Here is an 18,357-nt window from a genome sequence, read left to right as displayed (position 1 = left end):
GGGAATAAAATCTTGATGGGACACCAGTTTATCCTAGGGCACCACACACACACACACACACACACACACACACACACACACACACACACACAAGTACACACACACATATACAGTCACAGACTCATTCAAACCTAGGAGTAAGTTTAAGATTGCTGTTTGAGAAACACAAAGAAAACATTGCTGTTTGAACCCATCAGTCTCAAGGCTTGACATGCATTCTGAGATGATTTTCTACGCACCATGGTTGTAAAAACTGGTTATTTGAATTACTGTGGCAGCTTGAACCAGTTTGGCCATTCCTCCAACCTCTCCCATTAACAAGGCGTTTCTACCTACAGAACTGCCATTTACTAAGTGGTTGTTTGTTTGTTTTTTTTGCACTATTCTGTGTAATCTCTTCAGACTTTTGTGCATGAACTTCCCAGAAGACCAGCAGTTTCTGAAATATTTAATCCAGCCCATCTGGCACTAAGAACTATGGTCAAAGGTCAAAGTCACTGAGCTCACACTTTCACCCCACTCTGAGGTTTGATGTGAACATTAACTGACACCCTTGACCTGTATCTGCAGGATTTTATGCATTGTGGTGATGACACATGATTACCTGATTGGATAATTGCATGAATGTGCAGGTGTACGCATGTGCCTAATTAGGTTTAATGATATGATGATTTGGATAGATTTAAAAAGCAACGAATGAAATTAATTGTAAATGTAATCAGATCATACCATAGCATATTTAGTGGTATCATCAAATATTTAGGAATTGAAATCATTCTGTATTTTGTAGAGGTTTTACACCTCTATTCCTAATAAAGTGGTTGGTAAGTGGACAGCCACTATTAAATAATGTCACAGTTGTTTTACAGTATTTACATGACATTATAAATTCCAGTTGTCTCATTACAAAAGCTTAAATATTTGAAAGCCTAGTTGGGGATTTCTCCCGATTTGGCAACACTGATGGGAACCCTGCCTATTCAGTCCTGATTAGCTTTCTGTTCCAGAGGTGAAGCCTCCCAACACTGAATGTTAAAACAGAAAAGACACAAGGACATGCGATGCCTTCATTACCTGTATGAAGGGGCACGTTATTCCAAAATTTAGCATTCTACCTGAATTATCAGCTAATTATAAAGCCTTTGTAGGCCAAGTTTCTGTTAGTAAACTAGTGTTGTAACTCTTCGTTTTACACATATTATACTTCTTTTTACTGTGCAAAGCTCAGATTTCATGTGTGATGGTGCCTAGTCCATGGTGCTTTCTGCTTTAACTAAATCAATGATCAGCAGCAGTCAGAGTTTAATGTGGCTTATGTGTGCTGGGAGGTTGAAAAGTATTAGTATTAGTACTACGGTTTTAAACATGCAGAGATTCCTCCATTAAACATTTCTGTGGTTCCTACAGCATAATACTATAATCACAAAATCACCAGATACAGGGCTTTCATTTAAGACATAAATAAACCACAATTTTATGATAATTTATTTAAAATGTCCATATATGAGGAAAAGAAAAAATATTTCCTGAGAAAGATTTACAAGGCTTGGCTTATGCTTTGACATCCATTTCATATTAAAAATGACAATAAAATCATTTAAATTCTACCATCTTTGGACAATTTGTGTGGAAATGTTATCACTACCATTTGAATCCTTATAACCTTCTGTACAATTACAAATTGCATCAAAATGTAGTGTAAACATCCTATCGCTAAAATATAAAAATCAACTAAAATTTTGCACACCAATTCCACATTATTTATAACTTTACTGTACATATATTCCTCCAGAGAAACATAAAATATTCCAGAAAAATCATTTTTTTAAAAACCCCCATACATACACCACTACAGAATCTAGAAACTAAAACTCTGTATTCTGCATACAGCTGTAATAAGTCATATATGACCAGGCAGAATATACATCATTCAACAGTGTTCAAAGGTGCAAACATTTCTAGAAACATCAAAATCAGTTTTTAGGCATTAGCAGATTTACCAACATGGTAAAATAAACTTTTAAAACTTAATGCCCTGGTTAACAGTGTGACAACGGAATATTAACATCTATCGTCATTATGCCTTCTTACTTCTCACACTCACACTCACACTCTCTCTCTCTCTCTCTCTCTCTCTCTCTCTCACACACACACACACACACACACACACACACACACACACACACACACACACACACACACAATACATTCAATAATTAAGGGCAGATGACTACAAGCATTTATACTATAATCAAAAGGGAAAAGGAAACACCTGTGAATTTAAAATGTACCCTGAGGTCACAATTTGCAGGGGCAATGGGCCTGCATTGCTCCCTGTGCCAGCACAAATCCCTACACACCCACACATGGCTCAAAAACATCCACAGCGCAGAAGGCCTGAGGTAGTAACACCCGTTGGCAAAAAGGCATCTCTGAGGTAACCGTTGCCTACGACAACGTCCCCTGATGTCGGCAAAGCCTTGTGGGCCAAATTCCCCTGCGCTCTGTGGGTCACCAGGCAGAATGTCATAGCTAAGTGGCCGTCTTATTGGGCACCTGGAAGTTCTGCTGAAGCACCACGAGAGAGTTGCGTAACTGTGGAGGGAAAGAGGAGCTGTCACAAATGGCAAAAAAAAAAAAAAAAAAACCCACAACCTGCACACTAGAGACCTCTCAGTGAAATAAGACACTGCTACATGCTGAAGTGTGTTACATTAATAGACCTGTTCTAGAAGGTTGATGGAGTCCTGTAGCACGGCCCTCAGTAAGCGCGTCTCCTCTTGGGTCCTCTGGAATGTCTCTCGAGGGCCCAGGTCAGGTGTCAAACTGTGGAAAGAAGATAAATTCCACTCTGAAACACAATAAATGTCTTTATATTGAAATATTTGTGATATGCTTAGTGGCTCTTCTATTGCACGTTAATGTATTTTCATTGTTCCTGTGAGAAGTCTGCGGTTGACAGTTACACTGATGTCACATGGAGTTTAATAGGAGAAAAAAATTCAAAGCATAAGTGTTTTCAATCAGGTTTCTCTGTTCGCTCATAAAAATGAAAGGAAAAGAGATTATTTTCTTATTCAGCATTTTCCAACGACGTTTAACATCATGTTAATGACAAAGAGTAGGAGAAGTAGAAGTAATGTAGAAGCAGTGGAAACGTGCGATGCAAAGATGTGACAGTTGCATCGAGCTGCACCAAAGATTCGGCTCGGCTAGTTATCGATCCACAAGATGATGGCAGTATTAGCATGAAAGTTGAAGTTTTGGAAGTGGGAAGTGTACGGATGCAGAATTGAGAGAGCTGGACAGACTAAAGTGCCGTTGCATCCCTCTCATTAGGTAGAGATGAAGCGAGGGCTAAATCCCACTGCAGTACTATTAGTAAGTAGAATGGCATTGTGGGTAATGCAGAAAACTGTTAACCGAAGTGAAAATAGACTAACTCTTATTATAATATATTCCTTGCTTCCTCTCACAGTAGGAGGTTTCTATATTTCAGGCAACTTTCTCATCTTTTCTCGATTATGGTGCTGTGATTATACAAACCCGCTTCACTCTAAATCTATATCGTTCTCTAGTACTCACTCAGTCATTTCACATGTTGTGTGTCCCTTACCTGGCCTCGGCCCGTTCCTTCATTCGCTGCTTTGTGCTTAAGTACATACGATGCGCCACGTCCTCCATGGCCCATAGTTTAAAGAACAGTCCCAGGTTCAGTATGGACAGAATCAACAGTCTGGAAAAAGTCAAATTACAAACCTGAGCTGTATTATAGTTGTAGAATCTCACACTGTAGTGTTGGGAAGAGATCAGCATACAGACACTGCTGAACAGATACTATTTAGGTGGTGGAACAATTGTTTTGCACAACAGTGACATTTGGTAAATCTATACACTAAAAGAATACTGCTTCAATTACTGCCATAAGTATTTTTGCCAGAGAACCTCTTAGAGAATCACTGCTATACTGCATAAGGTTTCAGTCTCTCAGTTTGCAGCTTAGAATTTATTAACATTTTATCCACTCTGCTAGCAGCTGTAGCTTCTTCAGCATTCCTTTAGCAACGGTTAATGGTCATGTTACAACATAACCAGGTTTCTGTATCTGAAGGTCATCACACCTAACGTCCTTTTATGTACATATACAAATGGATTCAAACACTTCGGGGCTTATGTTTATGGGAAAATAACGATTGCAAGTTCAATTTATTACCGAACGAGAATGTTTAAAATTATGTTAAATGTTGTGAAATGTCCACGAGACAAGTTTGTTCCGGTTTCCAGTTACGTTATAGTTGATGTAATCTGTCATGGCCTAACTAGCCTCTATTTTTTTTCCTCTTTCCCGACATTAAAAAGCAAAAAAAAACTTGTCATATTACAGCGAAACTGAAAAGGGCAAAACCCTCTACCTTGATGCCTTTACCTTGTTACAAAGCACTGACACTGGAGGTTCCTGCAATACATTTTAAATAAACTTCTCCTTACAGGAAGCATGACCATATCAATCATATGTTATATTTATTTGTTAAATTACTTGTTTACCTATCTATTATTATTATTATTATTATTGTCTATTATTATTAGAACAATTGAATCAATATAAACCTGCGACCACCTTCTGACCAATCAGTTTTGAGAATTCACCAGCACTGTGGTATAAATAAAACACAATACATGAGATCATAAGAAGACACTGCACATATATGATGTGTTATGTAAGCTTACATTAAGCTCATTCCAGCAATAATGAAAGTGATGTTCCACGTTTGTGTATTCTTAGTGTCTGCTGCGCCTGAAATACAAGACCAAGCCTGTTATTAAATCATATGGTTTGCTCAGTGTGCATTACAGCAAAGCATACAATGTGGCGTAATCCTATACACCATGGTATGCTGTGAGCAAAACTGTGCAACATAAAATGTGCTAAAGCTACTAGTACAGGGTTCTTGCTCTCTTCTTGTAAAGAGAGAAATAAATAAATAAATAAATAAATAAATAAATAAAGATATGAAATGTAATAGTGAGGCTGAATTAGTGCAGGAAATAAAGGATGTCTAAAAACAAATACATTAAAACTAGAGATCGGGCCAAAAAAGGGTGCATCGGTAATTGGAGAAAACATATCAGATATCGAATGCTGTAACAAATGCCAAAGATTGGAAAAGAAATTATTTTTTGAAGCTGGAAACGTTTACTTATAAACAAACTTGACTGTTGTTGTTTTTTAATTATCTTAGACACACTTCATTATATTTTATTAATTATATTATGTAAATGATTTTTGTTTGAAAGGGTTTAATTAAAGCTTAGTAGTTTTTAAAGAAAATAAAATGAGATGAGTATCGGTATCAGTATCGGAAAAGAAAAAGTGATATCATGACATCTCCAATTAAAACCTTTGTGTATTTCTGTGTAATAGTGCATTTTGTCTGGATTGTGAGATCTTAGAATTATAAAGCTCTACAGGAGGTTTTTTTATTTTGGAGAAAATTTGTTCTCTTTTTCATGTTTTAAATGGTTCAGGATTACATGCCACTGAATATTCGTGATAAGTCCGACGCCAACATAACTGCTAAATAATTACGAGTCATTTTAAAGGTGCAGTTTGCAATATTTCAAAGTAGCTCTAGACCAATAATAATTACAGATTTCTCAAGATACTTTAGAAAAACAGTGCTTCTTAATACTGCCATGGAATTTTAACTTTAATAAACTTGCTTTATTGCTATGTAATTTTGAACATTGTTCCATCACAGAAATTAGTTTAAATGCATAGTCTGAGTCTCCACATAGTGTCAAGTTTTGCGGCTTGATCTGTGTGATGTATACATACGTGTGTACCGACCTAGTTTCAGGTTTAGCCGCAAGACTGAGCTATGTACAATGCAATTTCATGCAATCCTATAATTAATTAGCAAGTTGTTCATATTACCCATTCAGCAGTGTTACAGTTTGCTACTAATTTTTATAACTAATCACCCGATGATGGTAGAAATCCAGAAAAGGTTTAGGGCAGCCCTGCTTTAAAACAAACAAACAAAAACAATCCCTCATACCTATTGAGCTTTCTCTGTGCTGCTCGGGGTCTACACTGTACGATCTGCTGGGTCTCATGTGCTCCTGCAGCGTGCGACTGAAGGTCCTCCGCCTTCTACGCAAGCCGCCTTTTCCAGCGTCGCTGGATCCCTGGGTCAACTCCGCCTCCTCCTCAAGAAGCTCCGCCTCTGTTTGTAGAAAGAAAGAAAGGTGTGCGTTTTATATAAAGTGTACTTCAATAGAAGTTAAAGGATAACTCAAGCAGTTCCAACCTATTTTCTATCTGCTGTATCTGTAGTGTATGTGGAATTACCATGAATGACAACTTTGACACGTTTCCCTGCACTGAGACATGACAAAAATTTTCTCCAAACTCATTTATAATGGACTTCTGAGGGCAGCTGCCATTATACATTTAAAATGTGTAACTGTATAATGCAAGTTCTTATGGAGTTTTACCCATACAAAAGTAGCTTTAGGGAGATTTATAAATATATTTGAACGAAGAATTCATGAATACGTTCTACAAACATGCGTTTTGCATAAATGTTAATTGATGTAGAAGTTCAACATCTGCCCTTAGACATCCATTATAAATTAGTTTGGAGTAAACAGGTTGTTCTCAGTACAGGGAAATGTCAACATTCTTGTCCATGGTAATCCCACGTGTACTACATTTCACTACATCTCTATCTACACTGCACTGTGGTTGAAACTGCTGGAATTATCCTTTTACAACCACTAATTAAAAGGAGCTTGGAATAAAGAGGTTTATTGAAAGTCTTAGAAATTGTTGCCTGTGATCATCGCACATTGCTACTCATTTACTTTTAGATTAGGTTACAACTATTTATTTAACTTTTTTTTTATAGCATTACCTTCAAGAAAGTTTTATTAAGGGATATGTAAATCTGAGGTGAAAATTTCTACTCATTTACAGGCACTTTGGTCTGATCACTTCTCTTAAGTACTATCCTGCTAACCCTTGATAATCAATTAGCAGAAGAAAAACTACATCACCACAATAAAGAAAATGCTAAGCCTACTCACTCAAAACAGACCTGCAATTTGTTGTGACTTGTTAGTCATATAATTATATATATATGTATGGTCCAAATCTCACACTGTAGACTAGACCAGGGAGATGGAAGGACAAAAACTAGGCACAAAAGAGTGAAAAGTTTTAACGTCTGACACTAACCAAGGTGCCTGAAGTAGTCCTCCAGGCCACTCCAGGAGTTTTTGGTGATAAAAGACTTAACAAATCCCCATGGTTGCTTCTTGTATTTCACATCAGTGTAAATCCTGCACAGAATTGATACGCTGTTAATATTACATCACCGTGAAAGAGCAATACAAGCTAAAAAGTCAAGCGCTTACCGAAGTCTACATTTGTGCTTCGAGTTGCGTATGATGCAGTAGCGATTCAGAGTGTAGAAGTAGTCATGGTATGGAACATCATGTGTGTAGACCTCTGAATCCACCAAGTAGTAATGACCTTCCCTAGATTCCTTATATAAAGTCTAAAGAAAATAGTGGCTGGTGTCAGTTAAAACAGCAGCACACAGTATGTAAATATAAAAATACTACCAGAAAGCAAGCTGACCTGGTTTTCTGTTGCAGTGGAAAATTTACCCACTAGTGGGTTGGTGATGGTGATGGTGTAGTTTAAACTTCTCTTCATAGAGCCAGAGGCGTCCCTTTGCCAAGACGTAGAGGTTGCACCTGCAGAGGGTCAACATATATACAAGTTAGTAATTACAGCAAAAATAATCATAAGCAAATAACTGCACAAGTAGATTTAAAAATATATTCCTGTGCATTTTTTTTTAAAAAGTTGACACCAATTATGAACTTGAGTGATGGAGATACGGTTGAGAAACAGACCTTGCTGACAGTGCTGGCATTTCTACCTGAGGTTTTTCTTTTTCAGTGTTTTCAAGTTCTTATTTAAAAAATGGTCCACATTACAATTGTAACATCAAATGTTAAAAAAATTACTTTTGTTGTTGTTTCTGACGTACAGAACTGTGTATACAGTTATGAGTATATAGCTGCATTTCCTGACAATGTAGAGAGATACAGAATATGATGTGCACATAACAATATAAAGGTAATATTTACCAGTGATCTTCCTGGCATTCATAAACCGCCGGCTAAAATATGAATCCGTGAAAAGCAGCTCAAACATTTTGTCAGCACTGAAACGGAACACCCTGTTCATGTACAGCCTTCCCTGAGACGCCTGGGACACACAATCTCGTTCCACTGAACCAGACAGAAGGATCAAATTAATAAAACAAAAACAAAACAGCCACACATTACCGTATGGGCATAAACACGCGCACACACACACACACACACACACACGCACGCACATGCACGCACATGCACGCACACGCACACACGGCCTCTCACCGTCCTCCATGCTATCGGACAGGCTATTATCCGAGATTCGGTCCTCGTTGGCATTCAGATCCAAGGACAGAGAAGAGTGCTTGGCCACTCGTTCATTGCTGATGCGGTCCAGGGAAAGATTAGGACTGCGTGGCTGAGACGGTGTGCTCCGCACATCATCCTAAGTGTGATTACATACATATTTAATGTATGATTGCACCTTTGAACCAGTGTCAAAGACTTGCAGATTAATCTTTATAATTAACATGTGATCTTAAATGAAGTCCAAGATTTATTCTGTTATACAATTCTGAGCCTTCTTTTTAAAGCCTTTTTTTGTAAACCTGGCAGTTATCCGTGAAGTTCTAAACCCAATTCACTTCTCAAACACTATTGTAACTGTGCTAGCAATAACTGACATCGGTGCAAATCACAACCTCTAAATTCTGATGGAAACTACAGAAATACAGCAATAACCAACAGAATCACTAAGCACATCACAAACATTTTGTTCTAAACCTGTTTAATGTGTTTCAGGTTGGAGATTAGCTTTATGTAGACTCATTTAATAATTGATGTACATAATTCAATCCCAGTGAGGGAAGTTAAACCGTACTTTTGTTTGTTCAGTAAATAAAATGTAAAACCAAATTGCATGTTGATTAGTTTATGTAGGAAAATTAACTGTACCCCATTCGGAGATAGTGTGCTCTGCAGTCCGATGGATGACTGTGTGTCGTCTCCCTGTGGCGTCGAGGCCTCATGTGACGTCTGCTCCGTCTGAGGAAGTCGTAGAGAGGAAGGTCTCTCTAATTTTACAGCGTGATCCTCTGCTTTCATGTTCAAGCTGAAACAAAGAATATTTAAATTTCAATCAGCACAAAGCTCCATCACTGCCTGCTTCAAAACCAAAATAGTGAGGTCAAATTATATTATATTATATTATATTATATTATATTATATTTATATACATACATACACGCATATACATACACACACACTATTACAGAAAGCAGGTGTCTTACCTAGGCTGGTTATGTGCAACTGTGTCTACCATCATCTGCATACAGTTCATTTCTTCCTGGCTCAAACCCAAGTCATTGCCATAATGCTGTTTGACCATCTGCCAGAGCTCTTGCCCGGTCAGTTGCTAAAGAAACAATGAATGAGTGAACGAACGACCTGTGCAACAAAAGGACATTGTCTCCCTGGTAACGCGGTGGCACAATGCACCTTTCATTCCTGATTTAAACCATCATATGCTAGGTGGAAAACACACCTGACCTGCTTTGCAATTATTTACAGAGATGTGATCACAATAACGTTCTGTAAATTGAGTCATGTTTAGACAAGTTAATTAAGTTTTTCATATAATGAACGCATTGATGGTGCGACAGTCCTTGATTACAGACACACAAGCCAGTGTCACAATGTGACAAAGTATTTAATGCTCTCAGTACTCTTCTTTAACACCTTCAAGTCTTTATTTAAACATGCTATAACAGTATTCATTTGGAATTCGTATGTGCTGCTTGTAAAGCTTGGGCATGAAGGGCTCCTATTAAAAATTTACTTTTTTCAGCAAGACGTACAATTAGACGTTTGATCATACCTTTTGGTAGAACCTACTGTTAAATTAGCTTCAAGCCAAATAACACGTCAGTGATCAAATTTTGGTTTTAAAAACAGAGACAACCTACACCATAGCCTAAATTTATGACTTACGTTTTTACCACAACCCAGTTCAAAGAATTTTACTGACATCATCATCGGGATAGCTAAAACATCTGGATGAAGTAAGGATGGGCAAGATGTAAGGAATAAAACACTTTGAGGCATGCTGTTATAAGAAAATAATAACCAACTGGGTGGTGTGATCCTGACGCAGGATTATTTTCCTATAAAAGTGTTTTATCTTATACGACAGCAATTGTCCAACAATTAAATTTCTTCTTTTATTAAAGAAATAAGTGTCATACTATTTTATCCGTTTATAGTTACAGTTTATGTTGTGGAACTTCTGCGAAACGAGTTAAAAAGCATTGTTACAAAGCACTGACACACACGCCTCTAAGCGGTCTCTATAGAAATAATGCCATATTTAAATGAGCACTTTAATCGAACCCTTGCAGAAAATTCATCAGCGCCTTCTGACCAATCAGAATCGGAAAAAAAGCGAAATTTCATACGACATCACATCTGAAGACTTTATTTTGCTTGCTTGTTTTTTCAAGTTTAATACCTGTGACACACTTTTAGGTTTAGTTAACAAAAAAAACCCACACACAATACACAATTCCAGGGATGTGGCAAAGTAGTGGCATGTTTAAGCAAACCATTACATTAAATTAAAACCACTGAACCATTTTTTAAATTAGTTAGTAAGGAAACGAAGGACCACGAACTAACTGATACAAAAACAAGCTTTCTTTTGTGTGTCACAGACATTGTAGATGCAGACTGTAATCTTATCTATCACATTATCAGTACTGTACAATCATATCGCCCAAAGGTTAAAATCTCAGTCTTATAATATAAAATTAACATACACAAAAAACTTTTTTTTTTTTACACGGTGTGATTAACATCAAATGATAACAACTGTGTTTCTTTCTTTCTTTCTTTAATATTATCATTTTAGTCGTTGTCCCTGTGATGCTTGGCATTGAACATAAACTTGTGGTCAGGAATGAAATCTAGTCCTTATGGCTGAAATCCAGCACAGTTTGGCCATTTCTTTCTTCCCCTAAAACAATCTGGATTCAGGATGAGTAAACGTAAAAGAAGGAAACCAAACTAGACTTGAGTGTACGAGTTGCTCTTCCCTGTTGTACCCATGACGACCATCAACCCCAGCTGCTTTAAAACAAACAGCTGTATACCCTTTAAATCATAACTACACTAATATAATCTACAAGAAGAGATTTGTGCAAGTGTTCAATAACCTCGAACTTGAAAGAAACCTTTCAGACACAACAAAGTGCACAAACTAGACGCGAGATTAAAAACAAGAAGTAGATTAAAGACGGGAAACCGCGACAAGAATAAACAAATCATTAAAATATCAACACACCGGATGGCACAGACACAACAACAACATCAACAACACACTAAACCAACAACATTCCCAAAGACAGAAATAACTCTATGACAACATATTATTACATTGTTTTTAATGGGCCTACTTACTTACAGGTCTCGTAATAAAAAAAACGCGCTTTGCTACCTGTTGGAGGCCTTCAAATGAACGAAAATGACCTCTGTCATCAAACACCCAGGCTCACTCCCAAACCCCGCCGTATCCCCTATATAAGTGCACTTCTCAGGGAACGAAATGATGTCACCAACAGCCTACATAGCATACTTCATGTCCAATAGGAAGACATTTTGAGACTGAGCTCGAGTTCTGCACATGTACCAATCAGGAAGCGGTTTCGGTTTGGCGTCTCAATGCAGGGTTACCAGATTGACACTTTCCACTTCCGATTAAACTAGAAAAGTTAGAAAATGAATGCTAGGAGACTTCAAATAAACAAACAAACAAAACGTTAAAGACGTTTAAGAAACTGACTAAACCCTTATAATTGTACTCCCATGCTAATAAAAACAGGTTAATCGTTATATGGTAACATACTTATTGGTGTGTTTGCTCATAGGTGTTATGTAGGACAGTAATATGTTAATATGTGATTGGTTTTTGTTTGTATTTAGTCATTAATTTAGTTATACAAGTGTTAAAACTTTATTTTAATTGAAGTAATATTCCCTATACACCTCAGCAGATCCTTTTGTCAGTATTAGTGAGACTTAACAGGGAGAATGTAAGCTATTTTCCCCCTGAGTCAGGGCCCGCATAGGACGCCTTGTTGTATCAGGTAAAAGTAGAAAGCCACACCCAGAGAGTTCAGTGAACTTTAGATTCATTCTGCTGTTCTGTGTGAAACTCCCGGCTGATGCGAGTGCAGTTTGTTTTTTTACCCACCATGCACTTCCTGGCATTGCTTCTCAGTCTACACACAACACACTGGTCCAAACATTACAGTACACTTTACAGTTTACAGTGTAAAACATTACATATTGTACTTTACAGTGTAAAAACATAACACTGCTATAACATGTCATTAAAGCAGTTAAAGGTGCATTAGGTAAGATCAGTCTTTCTTTCAAGATTAGGTTTCTAACAAGTTGAAGTGAAGCAAACAGTAACCTAAGCTCAGGATTTGAACCAGAGACTCTGGAGCTGTGGGGCGGAAACACTACACAATGCACCACTGTTTCACCACATGTTCAGTATCAATAGGCTATAAAATATTTCTAAGGTGTAGCTGGCATCTGACATTACTCAAGCCTGTGAGAGCAGAGATTTTCACACAGAGCCTGTTTTGTACCTAATTACAAAGGCTGGGTCAATCTGAATGAACAGGTCATAATGATGCAGTGAATGCAATGGTTTATTTGGTGATGAATGCGTCATGCTTACCTTTTCCAAGAGAAAATTCTGCCATAGACGAAAAATGCTCTGGTAACTTTTCTCCCTTGCAGAAAAAGACGTGAAGAAGAGCTAGAGGCCAGGAAGTGATATCACAAAATGCACACGGTTTCAAACAGCACAGATACAACCTATCATACAGTAGACATGTATAGGACACTAATTTGCAGTGTAGTGTGTTTTAGTGGTTTTTAATGATGGTTTCCTTTTACCTTTTCTGTATTGGTCTGAATGATCTGTATGGCATTTGGTATCAGTCGAGCTGTCTTCTCCCTCGACATGGATGCAATATCTTTCATATTCACCATAATCTAGAAGAAATTACATTGAAATAAAACGTAGCAATGACTTTGTAGCAAATCTTCAGTCTATGTGATACCATTTTGTATTTTTTGCACTTACCTTTGTTCCCCAAAATACATTACTGTGGAAACAGATCCAGTTCTCTGTGAGGTATATGCGTCCATGCAGTAAAATGTCTTTTTGCAGAGCACAGTTGTAGTCTGGGGGAAAAAGAGCTATGAAATAACACTCTATAATATAAACATTATATTATAACATAAACATTTGAATAATTTAACAGTGTACATTGTATATATTCACCAACAGTATTTTTCTTTGGAGTTGTGATAGATATTGTAAATGGTTCAATGTGGGCTTAGATGTCTCTCTCTCTCTCTCTCTCTCTCTCTCTCTCTCTTTTACTCACCCACTATAAGTCTTTCTGACTCAGACAATTCTTTGAAGGTTTTCCTGAATTCCTCACTCCTCTGTTTGTAGTTGGTGAGGGATGATTGTGGAGTTATAATACTCAATCCCTGTAATGGTAAATAAATACAAATGTCGAATGGAATATAATAACATTTTTAGATTCTTTAAATGAATTATAAATTAAATTAGGGGAGGAGTAGAGGTGCAGCACATATTGTTTCTGCCTCACAGCTCCAAAGATCCACCACAGCAATGACCAGGGTAAAAAGCTTACTGAAGATGAATTAATTAATTATTTAATATTCATGGGAACACTGGGCATGAGTCAGGAATACACCCTGAAGCCACGCCACACCATTGCAGGGCATCATGCACATAAACACATTCACACAGTCATTTACACCTATGGCGCCTCCGCCCTCTATGTGCAGAGTTTGCATATTCTCCCCATGCTTCGGGAGTTTCCTCCAGGTACTCTGGTTTCCTCCCCCAGTCCAAAGACATGCTTTGTAGGCTGATTGGAATTTCCAAATTGTCTGTTGTGTGTGTGAATAGGTGTGTGAACGTGTGATTGTGCGGTGCGATGGGTTGGCACCCTGTCCAGGGTGTTCCCTGCCTTGTGCTCAGAGTTCCCTGGGATAGGCTCCAGGTTTCCCTGTGACCCTGTGTAGGATAAGCAGTACCGAAAATGTACGGATGGATGGATGGATGGATGGATTCACACCTAGGGGCAATTTATCTTAGCCTATCCACCTACTGGCATGTTTTTTGGAGATGGGAGGAAGTCAGCCAACCCAGAGGAAACCCACATGTACACTGGAATAACATGTGAAACACCACACAGTTTCCTGATGCCAGGATCAAACCTTTTACAATTTTCCCTGCCCATATTATTAAGGGTGAGAGACAATGTAAAATGTTTACAAAACAAATTATATCACATAATAAATACCAAAAAAATGGATTAGAATAAACTAAATGGTGTACAATCATTTCAATGGCAATATAAAGGCATTTCAAATCCAATACTATTGATTTTTTTAATTTTAATTCATTTAATTTGTAAAATACTTTCATGCATGTTAAAAAAAATAAACTAGACACACAATACCTGCAAATCTCTATAGATGTACAATATGTAGAAGTGCAGAAATTTAATTTAATATCTAAATTCCACAAGAGGGTAGTAAAAGAGGTCTTTTTTATTACAAAAAACACTACTAAACTGTGTGCCTCTTGGGATTTCGTGTTTTCAAACTTGAATAAATTTCCTTTGTTACATGTAAAAGTAAAGATCATACCAACAAAGTAGCTGAGACATGCATTGTTCAATAAAATCAAGGAGTGAAGTTCTCCTCAAGTAATATCTAAAGCTGTTCACCTCATGCTCCTCTGAGATCACTCGGACGTCTTGAGCTGGACTGCTCTCCACGGTGCTATCGCTGCCTGTTGTTGATTTTGTTACATGGGTCATCTTTCTCTCATCTGGCTGAAGAAGCAAATCTACACCAGACTCAATGGACTCTCAGCAAAACTGTAAAAGGTGGATCTCAGTGCACTTTAGCTTCAGCATGGCATGACGAGTCCTTAAACTATGCAAAGTATGAAGTTCTAATTTACATAGGCATAAATAGGAACACAAAGAAGAAAACTTGCTTGTCCTGTCCTGTGACTTATCTCCAAAAAGGTTTGAGTTATTCCAGGGAAGCTTTGACAGCCAAATCCTATAACACTTGCAGTGTTTGTGTTTGTTCAACTAAACCCAGTAAAGTGTTAGATTAAATACTGTAAAAATTCATTTTTACACTTGGGATTTTTGTGTATAGTCAGTTCTACTAAACCCACAAACTAAGGCACCTGGAACCAAAAAGTCAGTAGGCCCCAAATTCATCTATTCTAGGAGAAAATCCATGGAATAAAAAGGAGCTAGCAATTGTGGGGTTTTTTTTCTACACTCCACAAACTATGATTGGTTTATAACGACATATTATGTTGTTATTGCATACATTCTGCATACACTTATTTGCCTCAACAACTTATTTCATTGTTGCCAGATGGGTTCAACTATTTAATGCCCAACTTAAACCAAATCAAATCAATATATTGTCCAACCAATACTTTGATCAAAGTATAAATTAAATAATACCTACCATTTCCCAAACTCAATGTCAATAAAACAACTATGTTGAGTAAGAAAAGCCCAATCTGCCAATAAAGTTTACAAAGACGTGTAAAAAGTTCCAATGTTGTCCAGATGGTTATGCATTAAACTGCTAAAATAGAGAGGAAAATCCTCCTACCTGTGTTCATACCAAATGCGGACCAGTTGTAGAGAATGGGTGAAATAAAACAATAAGGCAGCATAGGTTTTAAATGATGTCTTCAGGTGAAACCCTGCAGTATGATGGATGCTGCTGTGTTGCCGGTTTGGAAGTGTGTCCTCACCTGGCGACAAGTGTGTTACCTGGCCCAACCCACTCAGGAGGGAACACATCATTCTCCATATGAGAGAACATTTCTGTCACGTTCTGCATTTAGGTATTTCACACATATTACTACTTATTGTTTATTTATTTATTTCAATTGATTTTATGTGTATTGCACTTTCTTTTTCCCAAATAGATGCATTCACATAACTGTTAATTGGCTCTAAATATAAAATCAGTGAACAAACTAATCTAGCTAAATTCAAACAAAGAAAATTATTTACCCTTTTAATGATTTTGTTCTGTGGTTTTTTCAACCAGCCTTACTGTTCTCGAGGACATGCACATGGATTATAGCAGTAGATAAACTGGACATAAAGGGAACCCAATCTATGATGTCAGCGATATTCCCAGCAAGAACCTCAGGACTCTGGACTTGATGAGCAGGATTCCTCCACGAAAGCAGTAAATGCAACGAAACCAGTCTAGTTCAGCATGACTAAGAAGAACATAAACAGTAAATATGTCATCTACGTATTTGTTTTGTTCAGTACAGTCATTGTATTCTTAAATTTTCATTCCTCCATTCTTTTACTTTGGCAAGCATGTAGAGGAAAAGTTCAGCAACTTTAATGGGCAATACAACTTAAAGCAAACGCTGGACATGAGGTGGGAATACACCCTGGATGTTATGTCAGTCATAGCATGGCAGTAAAAGTACACATTTTGACTGGTTTAAGCCAAACTTCAATAACTCAAAAACAAGTCACCCTATATCAGCATTATAATCATTTGGGCATTTTTGGTATCTCCCTGACATCATGGATTACTAGAGAGCACGTACAGGGAATAATGGGCAGAAATTTTCACCCTCATGTTAGTCATCATGGACTGCACCGAGATCCGGTGTGAAAACCCAACAGATTTGGCTCTGCAGTCTGAAATGTTGTCTAGTTACATAAATTACCCCCAAAGGCCTGCTTGATGTTGTTCCATGTGAAGCCATTGCATTTGTATCACAGTTATACACTGGTTCAACCTCTAAGCTTTTTTGGACATGCTAGAACCTGGAGATGTCAAATGAGATACTGCAGGGTTTCACCTGAAGACATCATTTACAACCTATGCTGTCTTATTGTTTTATTTCACCCAATATCACAGGTAAATGTCTCCTACTGACTCATAAAGCAATTAGGGTTTGGCTTTACTCTAGCAAAGACCTGGACAACTTGCCCCATTGAGGCAAAAAAAAAGATTTTGTTGATTCCCCACATGGTAAATAACATTACATTTTAAAACATATTGGAATGTAACTGCTGTAGTTTCTAATAAGGGTTTGTATGTACAACTTGCTCAGTTAAAAAATTATGAATGAGATTCCCTCAGGGCGAAACATCCTTGCGCATGCGTGGTACAGATCGTATAGCGACACATTCCCCCAGTCACTAGGTGGCAGTACTGCACAATACACATGTTCATCACCTTCAGCTGGAGAAGAAGAGAAAAGACGAACTAAGACGACGAAGAAGAAGCTTTTAAATAGCAGTGAAGCGCACTTGGAGACATCCGGACGTCAGGACGCAGGCGATATTGGAGCTTCTCGAAGGTACTGGTTGACACTTAAAAAAAAACTTTATATACTTAATCTAGGTTTTAATATAAATTGAAGTTTATGTAGGCTGTATGCTTAACGTTTCGTCTGAAAATGAGTTCTTTTTTTTATAGTTTGTAATAATAGTCTATTCTATAATACAGTGGTTAATGTCTTTTAATGTCTTTAAAACACATTAAAAATACAGACTTCTGAATATATCCCATTTTTTCATTAATAATAACATCTTGCATCTTTACATTACATTAGATTAGGAATTGATTGTGTGTGTGGTTATCTGAGAGTGAGAGAGAAAATCATGTATTTATAAATTTTTCACACCAAATTGTTGAGGCCCCCCCGGCGCCTCCTGGCGGCCCCCACTTTGAAAACCACTGCTATAATACAGATAACTTTTCCTGATCTTGTGAGTTTTCGGCATTTTTAAAGATGACAATGTAGCATTTACTTATAATAAATTATAAAAAGTTATCTTTTTTCTTGTCTCAGATTTTCATGTATAGTTAAATTGAATCATTAGAGTAATATTAAGAAAATACTTGATGTAGTAAGTGGTTATTATGGAAAGGGAATAATGAAAAGTCATGTAGTGGATTTAATTGTACATGTGAAGCTCCTACAGTCAAAAATTATTAAATATTAAATGTACAGAAATTATTGCTTTCAAAATGTAGTTACTGCCA

General features: G+C 37.3%; 1 protein-coding gene across 3 annotated transcripts; it reads right to left on the bottom strand.

Moving 5' to 3' along the window:
- Window positions 1-1,462: 1,462 nt before the first annotated feature.
- Window positions 1,463-16,180, bottom strand: gramd1c (GRAM domain containing 1c). Of its 3 annotated transcripts, none has more exons than XM_053611898.1 (18): window positions 15,937-16,180; window positions 15,018-15,841; window positions 13,635-13,743; window positions 13,328-13,428; window positions 13,138-13,236; window positions 12,917-12,997; window positions 9,462-9,586; window positions 9,127-9,283; window positions 8,458-8,617; window positions 8,164-8,307; window positions 7,646-7,764; window positions 7,420-7,562; window positions 7,241-7,344; window positions 6,060-6,227; window positions 4,729-4,795; window positions 3,617-3,736; window positions 2,724-2,826; window positions 1,463-2,595 (listed from the first exon to the last, which is right to left on the bottom strand). In XM_053611898.1, exons 2-18 carry the CDS (start codon window positions 15,108-15,110, stop codon window positions 2,533-2,535), a joined length of 1,956 nt encoding a protein of 651 aa, XP_053467873.1. In that variant the 5' UTR covers window positions 15,111-15,841; window positions 15,937-16,180; the 3' UTR covers window positions 1,463-2,532. The 3 variants fall into 3 exon arrangements, with proteins under 3 accessions (XP_053467873.1, XP_053467874.1, XP_053467872.1); XM_053611899.1 differs by having other exon boundaries at window positions 15,018-15,170; XM_053611897.1 differs by having other exon boundaries at window positions 15,018-16,180.
- Window positions 16,181-18,357: the final 2,177 nt, after the last annotated feature.

Source organism: Ictalurus furcatus, chromosome 23 (genome assembly GCF_023375685.1).
Source record: "Ictalurus furcatus strain D&B chromosome 23, Billie_1.0, whole genome shotgun sequence".
In the NCBI taxonomy this organism is placed as follows: Eukaryota; Metazoa; Chordata; class Actinopteri; order Siluriformes; family Ictaluridae; genus Ictalurus; species Ictalurus furcatus.
Note: the sequence above shows the minus strand (reverse complement) of the source record. Positions and strands in the feature narration are given on the sequence as shown.